The 17,111-nt window shown below is 37.8% G+C and overlaps 1 protein-coding gene across 1 annotated transcript in view; it reads right to left on the bottom strand.

Moving 5' to 3' along the window:
* The window catches only part of EP300 (EP300 lysine acetyltransferase), a 71,445-nt gene that overhangs the window by 42,739 nt on the left and 11,595 nt on the right, over positions 1-17,111 (bottom strand). The window contains exons 2-3 of the mRNA XM_081128639.1: positions 7,398-8,014; positions 434-610 (exon numbers count right to left, since the gene is read on the bottom strand). Of these exons, the coding sequence (XP_080984765.1) occupies positions 434-610; positions 7,398-8,014 (794 nt within the window). The remainder of the gene's footprint in view (positions 1-433; positions 611-7,397; positions 8,015-17,111) is intronic.

The following is a 17,111-nucleotide window of genomic DNA, read 5'->3' as shown; positions in this document are numbered from 1 at the left end:
TTCCTATAACAAAAATCAATGTTTAAAACAATGTGTAACTTTGAGAGGGAAGTTCCTTTTGTGTAGTATTACCAGATTCAAATCAGCAGATATGTTCATTAGGAGTTGGAATCCTTTGCCAAAGATCCTTTCTAAGGAGAATGGTTCCACTTTCCTATCCTACAGACATGCTCACAAGCAGAAGCTGCATACTATAGCAGACCTCCAGAACTTTCATTGAAGCAATTCCACTTGCTCCTATTTTGACCAGTGTCCTTCTTGATCAATACCACAAGTGACAAAATACCATGTGAACTGGAAGAAGGGTACAAGCCTCCTCAATCATAGGGCCATCTGTTACACTGTAGTGTGCATAGAAGGGATGAAAGTTTAACATAATTCTTTTGTAAAAATACCAGTTTGAAGATGAATTTGTAAATAGATTACTACCCACCATGTTGGGCATTCCTCCACTAGGAACTGCCTTTTTGTCCATTGCGAATGGAGATAAGCTATTGGGCAGCACAGACTTCGTCTGCATCTGGAGACCGAGGCCACTGGCGCCCATCTGCTGTCCAGAATTCTGAGTGTACGGCGAGCCGTACGGATTCGGGTTGCTCATCATGCCCATCTGAGAATGAGGAACAGAAGGAAATGAAATCTTACTCCCCACACGAACAGAACACTGCTCTTCCCTTTCCTTTTCCACTTCCTAAATTACAAAGAAAAATTTAAAGGAAAGCCTCTGCATACAGGAACAGACTGTAGAAGTATGTTCATGAAAATATGCTTTTAAGATTAAGATTTAGGGTCCTCAGGTACAGTAAATTTACAGAGCTATTTTCTGTAAATATTTGAGATAAATGTGCTTTAGAAAAACTTAAAAGAATCTTTATTTAGCTCTATCTGCTAAGCAAGCTTCACCGTTCCTCTCCACTTTTAACGCATTAAATGCACTTTCACTTAATGCACAAACTATGGGGCTTAATGAATTCAACTCAGTAATTCATCTAATCCCTAAGTATGTTAGTTTCATACATCAAAGCACTGGAGCACTTATTCCATTACACTGGCATTTTGTTTACATACAAGGTAGATAACTGGAAGATCAGGGTAAGTCCTTTTTTATTTAGGAACATGATGGCACCGTGATTTTAACACTTTTCAATCTGAGTCCTTTATAGAGTCATGTAAACCTCAGAATTCACACTATTTCTTGCTGTCTTAAACCTACCTTCTCTATTCATTAAATTACCTGCTTGGCTCTTCATCTGATTTTCTTTGCAACCTCTATGTACTTTAAAAAGACCCCCCCCCCCCCGTGTTTATGTAAGTCCACCTGGAGCCATCATACTGTATAATGATTAATTGAAACAGAGTATTAATTATTCAAGAGCCAAATGTTTTGATGAAAACAACAATGCAAGCCACTTACAATTCTATTCTTCCATGTAAGACCCCACTGTGAGTCAATCACTGCCTACAGAAACATACAGCAAGCGCTCGACAGGAACTAAGGGCACTGCAGCTACTGCCCATTGAAAGGAGTCGCACCAGATGTTACTCCTTCTCAGTCAGACCCGATTCTACCCAAGGGTCCCTCAGTCTTTCTCTGCACCACTACCCACATCCTTCCGTGTATCCACGCCACTGTCACTGTCTTAATTCAAACCCCTCGTCGCAGCCTATGTAGTGAACTGTGCCCAACAGGTTTTCTTGCCTTCTGCCCTCACTTATTCAGTTCCTAAGGGGAAAACACTATGGTGTACCAGAGCCCTCACGGTGGGCATGAGGCCGGACTACTGTTCCACGCTGTCCCGTCCTCGCAAATCTGAGGGCATCACGCTTCTTAAATCTCTGGTATTTGCCTTAAGCTTTTCCTTTTCCCTAACCTAGGCAGTGGCATATCTTCCTTTCCTATTTGACTCCTGAATGCTAACCTATCTATAAAGGAAATAAAACAGTCAAGTTCATAAGGAGGCAGTCCAACTTTTGCTGCTTACTCAGCTGGTGCAACTATCATTAAGGGGCAGCTACAGATTCTACTCATCCTTTAAGATACATTTCAAAAGTTACCACCTGTGTGAAGCTGTTCATTTTCCTGAACAGCTAGAGCTCTTTTCCTACCTTGATACAAACGTTCATGCCTTTATTTATAATACAGGACAGGTGATAAAATAATTTGTCAAAATGCATGCCTCTATTCCCAGACCAGGCACAAGGGAAAGAATCTTAATTTATCTATCTTTGTAGCACCATCACCCTAAACCTGATTGACAAAGACCTTGTTAACACAGGAAAACAGAAATTATAAAAGTCATAAAATAGCATAAACCTTTATAAATAAAATTCAGTTCTTAAATCATATGCAATATCTATACTCTGCAAACATATATAAACATGACATATTTATCAGTTCCAAGGTTTGCCTGTAGTGGAAAGGCAAAATAATGAATAAAGAAATTTAAAGTACATTCACATATTCCAGATGAAGCTGAAGACTAGGAGTTAAAGTAACTCATCGTAAGTTCCTCTAACAATGAAAGGGAATGAGACTGAGGGAAGTGGCATGGTTTGGGTGAAAGCATAAAAGAATGGGGCATCCAGAGTAAAAAACTTATTGATTCAGTCTCCAATAATTGGAATTTCCTAAGTGTATCTGGCCAGTAAGATTGTAGGGACAATCAAATAAAGGAATAGGCTTCAATGCCAGTTCAGGTTTCTTTTGGTAGTTTCAAATGTGGCTTCAAGTGCTGCTGCTACATATGCTTTTAAAGTACTAACATTTACACCAATATAGTTCCAATAATATGCACGCCTACACCAGGGGGAGTTATATTTAGCTTGTGTTTCTTATTAGCATAGAAATTTGTGATAGACATAAAATGAAAGCCATTCTATCACAGAACCTGCATGAAAGGCCATAAAAAACAACAGATAGTAAGTTATGCTTTTAAGAATCCATTATTTACATATCTTGCCTGCCTATTCCAAGTTTCAATTAGTTCCTGACATTGCTTGTTCCTTCAATCCAATGCATTACCTAGAAACTCCAAGTCCACTCTCTAGCAGACTGAACTCAAATACACAGACTGCACTGACTGCTGGTCAGCTGGCAGTAGTCATCCCCCACACTTCTGGTCGCTCAGACCCACAGACTCAGGCTTTAGTTTTACAGTCTCCCTCAGAGTTCTGCTGCACCTGTTGGAAAGTAACCCCAATCCCCACGACTCCTTCACCAAATATAATAGGAAGGACATATACTGACTTAACTACCTAAACTGAAAAGGCAAAGGACCAGGAAGCCACAAACAGTTCTAGGAAGCCAAAACAAAAAGGACTTGCAGGGGATTATTTTTTCTTTCTTTAAAAAAAAAATTTGACTTTACAGGTTGTTTCTAAGTTTTCAATATAGTAAAAGCAGAAACTAGGGGAAATGAACACAAAAGACACACGACAGTGATTATCATTAACAAATCCAAAGAAGTGCCCAAGATACAGAGAATATAACAGTTTAGGAACTGTTTAACACAGGGACAAAAATCCCTTAATAAAACTTGTAGACACTACAGCAACACAAAGAGTAACATGATATGTGTGACTCCAAGGTTCACCAAACAATAAAAACAAAATTAAATGACATTCAGACATTTCCCACTAGCTACTGGATTCAATAAATGCCCACGTTATGTATCTGTACACAACTTAAATGCCAGGCACTATGGAAGTGCTGGGGGTATGCTGGTAAATAGGAGGACTAGGGATCTCTCAGAACATATGCCAAACCTTCAACGTTATTTTTCAGACTCATTCCCATTATTCCTATACCATTGCCTTAGTTTAGGCGGCTCATCACCTTATAGGGACCGTTCCTCTTAAACTGATATTGTGCACCTAAAACCTCATGCATCTCAACTGTCAATCTGGGCCTAAGACCCTCCCATTTAAAACCCAGCAGAGTAAGCCATGCCCCTGTAACTGGTCCTCCCTTCCTGCTTCACTCCTCGCCTATCTAAGGTCATCCGCGATCTAAAGCAGAGATGCAACAGATCATCACTGCTCTTGCAAAGACCATAAAAAAACTGGTGTTAATTTCAAAAGAGCTCCAAAATTGACAACAATAGCTCCTACCTCCTCAAAAATTTTTAAAAAGAGAAAAGGAAAATGGGAATTATTCCTAAGGCCAATACTCCTTTGAAAGCTGTTCAGAATTTCTTTTTTCAGCATCAATTTTATCAGTCACAAAGCATGTAAAACTTGGATATGAATCTATCTGGATACCAGGTAACACACACCTCGTCACAGCCTGTGAGGTCAGCAGTCAGAGGAAAGGGGTTAGGAATTTTCTTTTCCCCCAAATCTAGGACTACAGAGTAAAAACTGAAAAGTAATACATGAAGATGTTCCACAGTTGTGTCTGTGAAAGGTTCAGGGACAGTAGAGCAGGATTATAGAAAGCAGGCATGGCTCCTGCTCTTAGAGGTCTCAGTCTAGCAGTGATCACACATAAGGTTACAAGTCAGTCATGAGGTGATTGCTGTTGCAGCAAACATAAAATCCTTGAGTCTGTTTTCAGCTGTGTAGGTTTTATCAATGTATGAATCATAATAATAGAATGACAGTCTATAGTAATGAGCAACATGGACTTTTAATTCAGAAAGACAAGAATTCTCTACAACACCTCCCCACCAACTTTGTTTCCTCACCTGTATAATGAAAATAAAACTTTCCATTTATCAGGTTGATGTCAGCATTAATGGCCCCAACATATATTAAATACATATTAATATTCAGGATAGCCTTAGCATTTAAAGCTTAACATTACAGTACCTGATACTATAATTAGTATTATTTTGGATCTTGTCACCTTAATCATAAGCTATTTCACAGAACGGATTTCTTTTGTATTTCTACAAAAAACAAAAACTAAATATTCCAGAATATTAATGAACACTTCTTGAATGAAAAGTCCTTAGTTCCAAAGAAAGTAAACCTTCTACAAATTTATATATTAACACACTGAAGTCTGTACTAGTAGCATCTCTACATCCTCCAGTCAACTACTGTTCATGCGGTACATTTAGTCTCTGTTATAGCTGACAGCTACCCCTCTAAAAGACTGTTGCTTAACCACACGATGTAGTTTTGATTTCTCTCCTGCCCCATAAAAATGTTTCGTCATCACAAAACGGGAACTACAATAATACTAAGCACTTGCTACTCGTACTGCTACACTAATAAGTGCTCACTATATGCCACTCATAAACAGCTTATTTTATCAACTCATTTAGCTCTCCAACAATTCTGAGGTAGGCTACACCTCTTACTATTCACATTCTACAGATGGGAAAACAGAGGTACAGCAAGCAAATTGCCCAATGTAATATAGCTACCATATAAATGGCTGATCCACTCTAAACCCAGGCAGTATAGCTCCATAGTCCACACCATTAATTATGATGCTTTTATTAGTTAACTCCATTTTTTTCACACACAAAGGACAGCTATTTAAAAAATTTTTTTCCAAAATTTTTTATTTCTTTTTTACCAGCAGTTTTGAGGAGGCAGATGTAATATCTTGTGAAGTTATTTAACCAAAAGAGTGAAATGATTTGACCAAGAAGCTTCACAAAATGCAACTAAAGAGGATGACTGTGGCTATAGTTCAGATTCTAACCCAGGTAGTATGGTTCAGAATCTGTATACTCACTTAAAACAAGGAAATATTTTAATAATAAAGTTTTAATATTTAAATTCCTCCTTCTTGTGAAAATAAACCTCCGCAAGAACAGGGAATTTTGTCTGTTTTATTCATTGTATACATCCAGTTCCTCAAACAATGTTGATGCAAGAAATCTGTGATTCAGCCATGGCCAGTGTGGCTCCACTGGTTCAGTGTCCTCCTGTGCACCAAAAGGTTGTAGGTTCAATTCCCGGTCAGGGCACATGTCCGTGGTTGTAGGCTCAATCCCTGGTAGGGGATGTGCAGGAGGCAGCTGATAGATGTTTCGCTATCACAAAGATGTTTCTCTCTCCCCGTTCCTCTCTAAAAATCAATTTTAAAAAATCTTAAAAAAAAAAAAAAAAGCTCCACTCCCAACTGAGGCATTCTCCCAATGAGCCTTACCCTTACTTTATTTTTCACTGCTCCATCTTCAGCACCAAAGCTAGGACTCAAAAAATATCTGATCAATCGGTGAAGATTTACTGTCATCCCTCTTCTCCCCACTGGAATATAAACATCAGGAAGGCAGGAATTCTTTACAACTAAGTTCCTAGAACCTAGAAGAGGTGCCCAATAAATATTTTACCTCTTGTTTCTGGTTTTCACTCCAAATATTCTAAGTAAACTGCATCCACAGCAACACAGAAGTGCCAGCAAGGGAGACTCTCTAGTGTAGGTAAGGATGCCAAACAGAATCTCTTCCCATATTTAATGTCAATATACTTTATTGTGTAGTAAAAAAGCTTTAAGGGCTTTCATACATCTACATTTGACCCTAGTCCCCAAACTCCTGATTCATTCCTGTGTCTTAATTTCATCCTTGAACTCTTACCATGATTCTCAGGAACACAGAAATCCGAATGCCTGCTCAAATTACTCCTTACAGAGAAAACTTGCTCTTGACAACTTGTGAGAAGCTTACCCTTCTCCAGTAACACCTTTCAAGCAAAACCATCTCTTTCACTCAACAAATATTTACTAACTACATGCCAGGTAGTGGCAACTATAGTGTGATACCATTTTTTGAAAAAGGAATAAAATATAAAAGAAAAATATGGCAGAATAAGCATAAAAAATGTGTTTATGATGTCTAAATTACATAGAACACATTTTAAAGTCTCATACTTAGCATTCTCTAATTCATAAAACTAAGAAAGTAGCCACTGAAACACCTGGAATGTTACCTGAGGTTTCACAGTAAACTAACACACCTTAATTTTCATCAATAAGGAAAAACATTTAAAAAAAATCTTAAAATAAATATCTCTTAAAAAGCAGGGACCTTCAAAGCAGGGGTAACAAATGAAGTCTATCTGAAGACAGTATAATGCCAGTCATCTCAAAACTGTGTATTTATAAGCAGGCTATGAAGGCTAAAGTGGGTTTAGAAATAATATGAAAATATTCTAATACTTTTGCCAGAGAACAGGAATTAGCTGGCAATAATTTGGAACAAACTGTGAAGGTATATACAATACCAGGTGGCTGTGTGAAATGTTTTACTTAAATTTAATAAGAGCTTCACAAAACTTGTGACAATACAGAAGAGCCTTGGCATAAAATATGTGGAAAATGCTACACAATATAGATTGAATATGAACAATAAAAATAAATAACTGACCTTAGCCCTTCTTCCAACATTGGAACACTAAAAAAAACAACTGATGCGCACACAAACAAAAACTGCACTTACCTTAAGAGGCTGGGTGCCTCTCAGTCCTGCCTGTCCTCCCATTTGGGGAGAGCCTTGCTGCAGTGGCTCAGTCATTAAGCTGCCGGCATTTCCCATGCCTGGGTTTGGGTACTGCATATTAGGTCGTCCCCGGCCTGCTCCAATTGAACCGTTCATGACTTGATTAGGCATCATTCCCTGTCCGTTGCCTGCAGTCAACATTCCAGGATTCATGCCAGCATTCATCCCTGTATTCATTCCCATGGCAGGTTGATTTACTGGACTGTTCATCATACCTGTTGCAGAAGGTGTGGGACCCTGATTTGGTCCACTAGTGCCCATCCCCATGTTGGGGATTGGGCTTTTGACCATGCTATTTATCAAACCTAATCCAGGACTGTTCTGTTGGGCCTGGCTGGCCATGCCTTGGCCTGGACCACCAATCCCCATATTGAGGTTAGGGGAACTACCAGACCGTAGCAATTCTGAGAGTTGTTTATGTTTAGAGGCTGCATCTTGTACTATGCCAAGACTTGTCTGAAGCTGGCTAATATCACCACCATTGGTTAGTCCCAATTCTGTAGAGTTGATTAATTCATCTGGTAAGTCATGCTCCAAGTCAAATAGAGAGCCAAAATCTGAAATTAAGAAGAAAGATAATGGTTAGAGTTTGACAAAAATCAAAATAAAAAACTGCTCTATATTTTGTTCTTGATAAGTATTACATTTCTACACCTCACTCTATGAACTACTATCTACTTGTGGTTTTTCATGTTATACTAAAAAACTTTTTTTTGATATCTACATATTTAAAAATAGGAGAACGGCTTGATTATACCAACAAGTGTAAACACTTAATGAACTGAACTTAAAATAAGACAAGGAAGGAGGACTCAATCTCCACACAACCCGTTATGAGCTGCTAAGTTTGTACTGATGGTCAGGAAACAAGTTATGTAACAGTCCAGGATGCCTTAGGTTAAAATAATTTATCAATACACAGACTAACTCAGAACAAAAGATTTAAACTATCATCATAATAAAGACAACTGATACAAAAGACCACTGATCTGCAGAACATTCACTGTGAGCTCCATGAAGCAAGGGGCTGTCTACCATTCTTCGCCAAGTTTTCTCACAGCACCTGCCACAGAGTAGGTCCTCAATTTGCTGAGTGAATTTGCTTTCACCTGACTTTAGCCTACAGATTAGATTTCCTTAACCAAAATGCAGCTGAAACAGGATACAAAACTATGCCTCTAGCTCCTTTAACAACACACAAACCACCCCCACCCTCTCCCCGCCCAACTCCCAGCAAAAAGAAGAAATTAGAAATTAACCCAGGGTTTCTCAATCTTGCTACTATTAAACATTTTGGGCTGGATAATTCTTCGCTGTGAGGGAGCATTGTTAAGATACTCCACAGATCCCTGCTCTCTTTTCTCAATGCCATTAGTATCCATACCCCATTTGTGACAACCAAAAATGTCTTCAGTATCACTAAATGTCTCTTGGAAGGGCAAAGTTGTTCCTGGTTCACCTGCTGAGAGTCTTAACTCATTATATATAGTTAGGTACTTGAGTTTTCCCTTTTTTTCTTTATTGTTGAGTTTTCTTCCCTTTTAATTCTTCAAGCAGTTTCACATTAAGAAGGCATTACTGGGTATTTAATAATTAAATATACTTGAATCTACAACTGACTATCCTATTAAAAATAGTTCATCCCTTGAAGACAAGATACCACTTTAAATGATCTATTTGGTCCAATTAATCTTGCTTTTCAAGTAAAACTCTTCCTCTACGTGCCCTTCCTGTTCTTATAGCATTCTATCACGGCATTGAAATTATAAGTGCATCTATCTCTCCCCTCCCCGCTGCCACCTGCCCCCCCCACGCCCACCACCCCATGCACCCAGGCTGTAGCTCGTTGGAAAGCACATGTCTTATCACTTACAGACCAACTCCTTGCCTAATGCCCAACACAGTTAAACATTCTGATCATATTTTAATCGAACCAAACTGTATCCTAGGACCTCAGGGCATGATTTAGAGTCCCGACTTTTACAGAATTATTTTCTTTCCTTTTGAAAAATCTTATGTGCCCATCCATCATAATAAAAGATGTCTTATGAAAATAGTTTTGGAAGATGAAGTCTCAAAATTTATCTTACATCACTACTCAAAGAAATTTGTTTACTATAATGATATATTTCCTTAATCATTTCTATTTACATAACCCACAAAACTAAGATCATACATAGTTTATGAGCAATTTTGCATTCTACTTTTCCCCTGAAGTATACAAATATATACATATTTGAAATATATTTTCTATTGATTTCAGAAAGAGGAAGGGAGAGGGAGACATAGAAATATCAGTGATGACAGAGAGTCACTGATAGGCTGCCTCCTGCATGCCCCCTGGCTGGGGACTGGGCCCACAACCCAGGCATGTGCCCCGACTGGGAACTGAACCGCGATCTCCTGGATCATAAGTTGATGATCAATCTCTGAGCCATGCCAACCAGGCTACAAATACGTATATTTTTATTTTTACTGTTGCACACTTAGGGAAAACTAAAAACCTAAATTTCTATCCATTTAGAAATTTAAAAAACATACATATACCTAAGTGACAAATTAAAGAGAAAGTCACAAAAGAAACTGAGTAATAAAAATACTAGGTTTCAAAAGTTAAAGGCTTATATTAGAAAATAAAGCTAAAAATTAATGAGTTAAGTATCCAAGTTATTATATGAGAACAGCAGGAAGATGATCAAAAGATAAAAAGCAATTAATTATCAACAAGAGAGAAATAGATACAACTGAGAGGGGATCAACAAATCAGAAGTTGGTTCTTTGAAGGAGCAATAAAGATAAACTTCTGGGAAAGTTAAGGGGAAAAAAACACAAAAAATGAGAAGGCAATACTACTAATCAACTTCATGTAAAAAAAAATTTGAAGAGAAATAAATGGATAAATTCCTGATAAAATACTCACCAAACTTATTTTAAAAAGTTATAAAGGGCCCTAGCTGGTTTTGCGCAGTGGTTAGAACATCAGCTTGCAGACTGAACGGTCCCAGGTTTGATTCTGGCCAATGGCACGTACCTCAGTTGCAGGCTTGGCCCCCCAGGGTGCATGGGGGAAGCAACCAACCAATGTGTGTCTCTCACATCGATGTCCCCCCCCCCCGAAAAAACAATGGGAAAAATATCCTCTGGTGAGGATAAAAAATAAAAAAATTATAAAGGATAAATGACCCAGTTTCTCCAACAAATCAATGGCAAAAAGAAGAATGGGAGGAGTTATTAAATAAAAGATTTAAGGACCTTGTTTAGATTCTGATTCGAACCAGTTGTAAAAAGGGGGGAGGGAGGTACACAAAAATACTGGTACCTTGAAGTTATAAGCACCTGGGAGTTCTTTTTCCTATTCAATTGAAGTTTCCCATTTTAAAAAGCTCAAAAGGAGATATAGAAAGCCTAAATAATACCATTACTACTACAGAAAATAAATCATTGGTTAATCTTTCTATAAAGAAACACCTGATCTAAATGTTTTTACAGGTATGTCCTGCTGAACTTTCAAGGCAAAGACAATTCAATCTTACACAAACATGTCTAGAAAATAGAATACTGTAAAAATCACACATGACCAGTACAAATCATGAATACAGAAGCAAGAATCCTTAAAAAAATAAAAGAGCAAACCAATTCATTAGTGCCTTAAAAATGGGTTATCATGATCAAGTTGGTGTAATCTCAGCAATCCAAGAGGGAAGGGTTTGCATTAGAACCTTTCACCATCTATATATGTCATTCAGCCCGGCAGGTATTGCTCAGTGGTTGAGTGTCAACCCATAAACATGGAGGTCATGGTTTGATTCCTGGTCAGGGTACATGCCTGGGTTGCAGACTCGATTCCCAGTAGGGGGTGTTCAGGAGGCAGCTGATTAATGATTCTCTCTCATCACTGATGTTTCTCTCTCTCCCTCCCCCTTCCTCTGTCTGAAATCAATAAAAACATAAGAAGAAAAAAAAGTGTCATTCACCATATTAACAAAGAAGAAAGAAAATATAAGATTCATCTCAATGGCTGTGGAAAAGCACTGGATAAAGTTCATACCAAATCACATTTAAAAAAACAAACAAATAACAATCAAGGAAGTGATAGAAACTTCTTTAAATTGACAAAAAGGTTTCTTCCAAAACCTAACAGCAAATATGCATAATGGACCAACATGAAAAGTAGACACTTTAGCATCAAAACAAGCCAAAGATGCTCATGACAGCCACTTCTATTCAATGTTGTACTAGAGTATCTAGCCAAAGCAATAATATAAAAAAAATATTATGAGTAAAAAGATTGAAAAGGAAAAAACTTATTTTATGGAGATGATACAACTGTCAACATAGAAAATCCAAAGCAAAATGGAAATAGTGAGAGGTTAGCATGGTGCCTGAATATATCACAAACATAAACAAATTAAACTGCACTTCTGTATATTAGCAATAAATGTTTAGAAAAAAAATTTTTAATATAATTTATGATAGCATGGGGGAAACTTAGGGGAAAAAAAAATCTCACAATATGTTACTATAAAATACATGTAAACTGTGAAAGACTACCTAAATAGAATAATATTCCAAACACTTGGGTACAAATTCTTTATTTTATATAAAGACATCTATTCTGCCCCCAACAGAGTCAATGCAATGCCTTAAATCAAAATCCTAACAGTTTTTAGGGAACCAGACAAGATTTTTCTAAAGTATATACAGAAGAACCTAGTTTGGAAACTATAAACAGAAATGTACTCACACTTCATAGGTTATTTGTGAGGATTAAATGAGTTAATATATGTATTTAGAATATTGCCAGACATATTAAAAATATAAAAATGTTATCTAGTATTATTATTCAATAAAATCATTACCCTATTATGACATAAGATTGTTTTATAATAATGAGAGCAAACTTTTATCACGCACTTTCAATGAGGCAAGCATTGTTCTTGATACCTCAATAACTGTATCATTCTTGTTAATCCTCTCAATCTCAGAAGTAGATAACAGACATATACAGAATTCATTGAGGAGAAAAGAACTTCAATAATATAGAAGTCTTACTCTAGGCCCTAGAATCTTGAGGATTTTCATTTAACCTCTACTATAGTCTAATGAACTTATATTTACGCTGTTTTATGTTTATGCAAAACATTTAACATCACATTACAAAGTTAGGCTCCACTTTCAAGCAGACAGGGTTTACATTGGTAGACCTTGCAAATAAAGATTTCGGGGTTGTTCTTTTTTTAAACTGACAATCCTCTATATCCTAAACATTCAACAGACCTAACTGTAGTTATCACTCAGGTTTCAACTCAAAGACTAGTCCCAACAGTCCTGTCTCCCAAGGTGGCTCACTTTTTTGCAGTTCAACTATGTACTTCATATTTCTTTTATTACAGCTAAATAGTATTTGTGTGTATCTTACTTCTTTACCAAATTATAAGTACCTGAAGGATAAGGGTCTCATTTAATATTTACATTTCCCATAGCACCTAGGATATGCTCACGGAATGACTAGATATTTCTAGCAATTCTTCAACTGTATACTATCCTTATATCTGAATTGGTATTTCAACTTTATAAAAGTACTCTTACCTCAGCTTTAAACCATTTATTTTTAACTATATTGATTAAAACTGGAAGACTATGTAAAAAAGCCATATATACTTTGACCCCCAACCAAACAGACTCTATTATTTCATCTGGTATCACTGACTGTCATTATTACTCCTTATCAATTTTGTGCCTCAAAGTTTTGGACATTTATGATTCCCAAATGTTATCAGCCATCACTGGTATCTAACTTGGCACTGCTCAAGGAATCTAAATACTTGGATTTAAACCCAAGTCTTCAAGCTGACCTCATTTAGCCATCACTTTCCAACTGTGAGCTCAAGTTACCTTTTCTATCAAAAGGTAGTAACCCCCCCCCCCATGGAACTGTTTTAAGAACCAATGAGGTGGCTCTTAAAGATGTTAAAAGATAGATTGTAAAGCATATAAATGTGTACATCTATTAACCCTTTTTAAAAAAATTATATACCAGGTGGAGCACAGCAAAAGAATCCTTTGGGATCATCTTTAGCAGTGTTTACTTGGGAACAAAAAAATAAAAATAAAAAAGCATAAAAGTTCTGGCTGAAGAGCAATTGGGAGAATAAAGATCCAACTCAGTTCTTTTAGAACACTGACCCTCCCAGGGAGGACCCAAGTGTGAAATTACTGAGTCTCTCATTGCATAGCTGCAGTAACTGATGCTAACACTGGCTTCCCTAAGACTGTATTATTTTGTTATTAAATATGAACCCTATTAACACAACCTGTAAATAATCAATTCTACACTGGTAGGATTAAGAGTACTAAAGCTCAAAAACCTAATATGTGGAGTTCACTTTAGCCATCAAATTTTGAATTTTCCCCCATTAAATCTTTCTACAAAGGCTTCCCAGAAAAAAACCTGGTAGCAAGTTCATGAGCAGCATATTGTAAAAAGGCTACTAAAATAAGAGACTGTATCTTTAGCCAAAGTTGGTCATAAATAGCAAGTGAAACCCAGTGGTCTAAAACTAGCAGAAAAGCAAGTCCCAAGTTCAAAACAATACGTATGAAGATGCAAGGGAACCCTACCACATCCATGAGTGACACACTCAAGGGGCGCACTTGGTGAACACCAAAGCTCCACTGAAGTAAATCCTGCTCCATAGGGGTGTCTCCAGCACAGCAGCTCTCTGGCTGTAGTTGCAGCTGGTCCTCACAGCTGACTGGCCTGGGGGTCAGTTCCTCCCGGGGACGCCAACAGCAACCAAGGCTCAACTACAACAGGGCAGTGCACACAGCCCACACAGGGGAGCACCTAGAAGGCCCAGCTCAGGTGACTGGGGAGGCTGAGCCACTGGACCCTGCAGGACACCTACTACACAAAGCCACTCTACAAATTCCAGGAGACATAGCAGTTCTACCTAATACATAGAAACAAACACCTGGAAGCAGCCAAAATGTGGAGGCAAAGAAACATGCCACAAAGGAAAGAACAGAAGAAATCTCTAGAAGAGGAACTAAATGAAATAGATACAAGCAAGCTAACAGGTAGAGAGTTCAGAATTTTGGTTATAAGGATGTTTAAGCAAATGGTTAGGGAAATAACTGAGAAAATCGATAACATAATAAAGTACCAATTTGAAATGAAGGCTACAGGAACTGAAATGAAGAATAATTTACAGGGAATCAACAGTAGAGTAGCGGATGCTGAGAATCAAATGAGCAATTTGGAACATGAGGAAACAAAAAACACCCAACCAGAAGAGCAAAAAGAAAAAAGAATCCAGAAATATGAAAATAGTATAAGGAGCCTCTGGGACAACTTCAAGAGGCCCAACATTCGTATTACTGGGGTGCCAGAAGAGGCAGAAAGAGACCAAGGAATTGAAAACCTATTTGAAAAAATAATTACAGAAAACTTCCCCTACCTGGGGAAAGAAATCGACTTACAAGTCCAGGAAGCACAGAGGGTCTCAAACAAGAGGAACCCAAAGAGGCCCACAGCAAGACACATCATAATTAAAATGCCAAAGGTTAAAAACAAAGAGAGAATCTTAAAAGCAGCAAGAGAAAAGCAGTTAGTTACCTACAAGGGAGCACCCATATGACTGTCAGCTGATTTCTCAACAGAAACCTTGCAGGCCAGAAGGGAGTGGCAAGAAATATTCAAAGTGATGAAAAACATGGAACTACAACCAAGATTGCTCTACCCAGCAAAGCTATCATTTAGAATTGAAGGTCAAATAAAGAGCTTCACAGATAAGAAAAAGCTAAAGGAGTTCATCACCACCAGACCAGCACTACAGGAAATGTTGAAGGGTCTTCTTTAAGAAGAAGCTAATGAACAAAAGAATCTGATGAACTAAATAGATCCAGAGACACCGACACATGCAACAGACGATTATATTTCAGAGGAAAGAGGGAAGGGGGGTGGAGGGTGGGAAGAGATTAACTAAAGAAGTTATATGCATATATACATAACCCATGGACACAGTCAATAACGGGGTGAAGGCCTGGGGAGGGGGTGGGAGTGAAGTGGAGGGGGTCAGTTGCGGGGGAAAATGGTATACCTGAAATACTCTCAAAAATAAAGATAAATTTAAAAAGTAAAAAAAAAAAAAAAAAAAGATGCAAGGGAAAATAATTAAAAATTTAAATGCCATAATTTAAACAAATCCTATTAAGCAGTGGGTTTTAGTATTGATCAGCCTTGATTTCATGCCTCTTACCAAGCTCCTCTGGTTCTTCCTTTTCCTCCAAGGGAAGGGGGAAAAATAAAGGTACAAATAAATCATCTTTTTAGGCTCCCATCTCAATTTGCCCTTCACAGGAATTAGTTCAGATCAGCTGAATAAAATTTAGATGTTCAACAAATATAAGAAGCAACCGAAAGGGTCCTGTGACATAATAGTTTGGGGGTTTTATTCTAGAGAGACAATGGATTTACTGCAGAATTTTAAGCAGAAATATAATATGGACAAATTTGCCTGTATTAGAGTCTACTTAGGCAAAAACGATGAGTAATGAATCAGACAGACAAGTCTACAGTAAGTGACTGGTTAGGAGGCTGCTGCTGGAGAAATAAAGGAAGCTAACACTTAAGTCTGGAGAAGTACTAAAGGGAGCACAGGCATCAAAAAGGCCGATCTAAAGTACTCGTTTTGTAACTATAAATATGGGGTTAAGAAAAAAAATAGAAACAAGGATGACTCCTAAATTTCTGGCTTGGACAACCTAAGAGTACAGTGGTACTGCTGTCCAGATGGGCAATCAGAATACATGGTGATGTGAGAGAGAAATGTGGACATTAACTCACCATCAGATATTAAGGGGACCATTGAAAACGCCAGTATTTAAAGAATCATGGGGCCTAGCCAGGTGTGGCTCAGAGGTTGAGCGCCAACCTAGTATCCAGGAGATCGCGGTTTCATTCCTGGTCAGGGCACATGCCCAGGTTGTGGGCTTGATCCCCAGTTGGGGGTGTGCAGGAGGCAGCGGGTCAATGACAACTCTCTGATCATTGATATTTCTACCTCTCTCTCTCGGTCTCCCTTCCTCTCCCTGAAATCAATAAAGATATATTTAAAAAAAAAAAAAGAAGTGTAGGGAGAAACTTAGATTTCTACCTGATTAAAATCTTTAAAAAAATTAAAATAAAATAAAGAACCATGGGCTTAATCAGCAAAGGATGCTAAAACCCAACACTTCTCAGCCTATCCACCAGGAATACTGTCCTGGAAACCAGGTTCCAAGAAGAAAATGTCAGTGGTGTCCCATACTCCAGAAAGAATTCCCTGAATGCAGATAATAGGATATATTTAATAATTTAGGTAAGAGCAGTCCTGGGGAGTTGTAAAGAGGAAAAGCCAGACTGCAGTGGATTGAGAAGCAGGAGGTAAAGCAAGACACCAAGTACTTTTTCCAGACATTAGGGTGAGCTCTTAGATATGTAATCTGCTCACTCTTCCTCCTCTTTGATTAAAATTTATAAATCTGATACTTATTCCATTAATATCACAAAACTATCACATACAACTGATGAAATGAATGAAATCACACTATCTCTAGTAAGACATTGCCCACTTACTTTCTAAATATCAACCAATATTTGTTGGGCTACTC

This window comes from Miniopterus schreibersii (assembly GCF_964146895.1).
Source record: "Miniopterus schreibersii genome assembly, chromosome: 2".
Taxonomy (NCBI): Eukaryota; Metazoa; Chordata; class Mammalia; order Chiroptera; family Miniopteridae; genus Miniopterus; species Miniopterus schreibersii.
The sequence above is the reverse complement of the archived record's forward strand: the minus strand, read 5'-3'. Positions and strand labels throughout refer to the sequence as shown.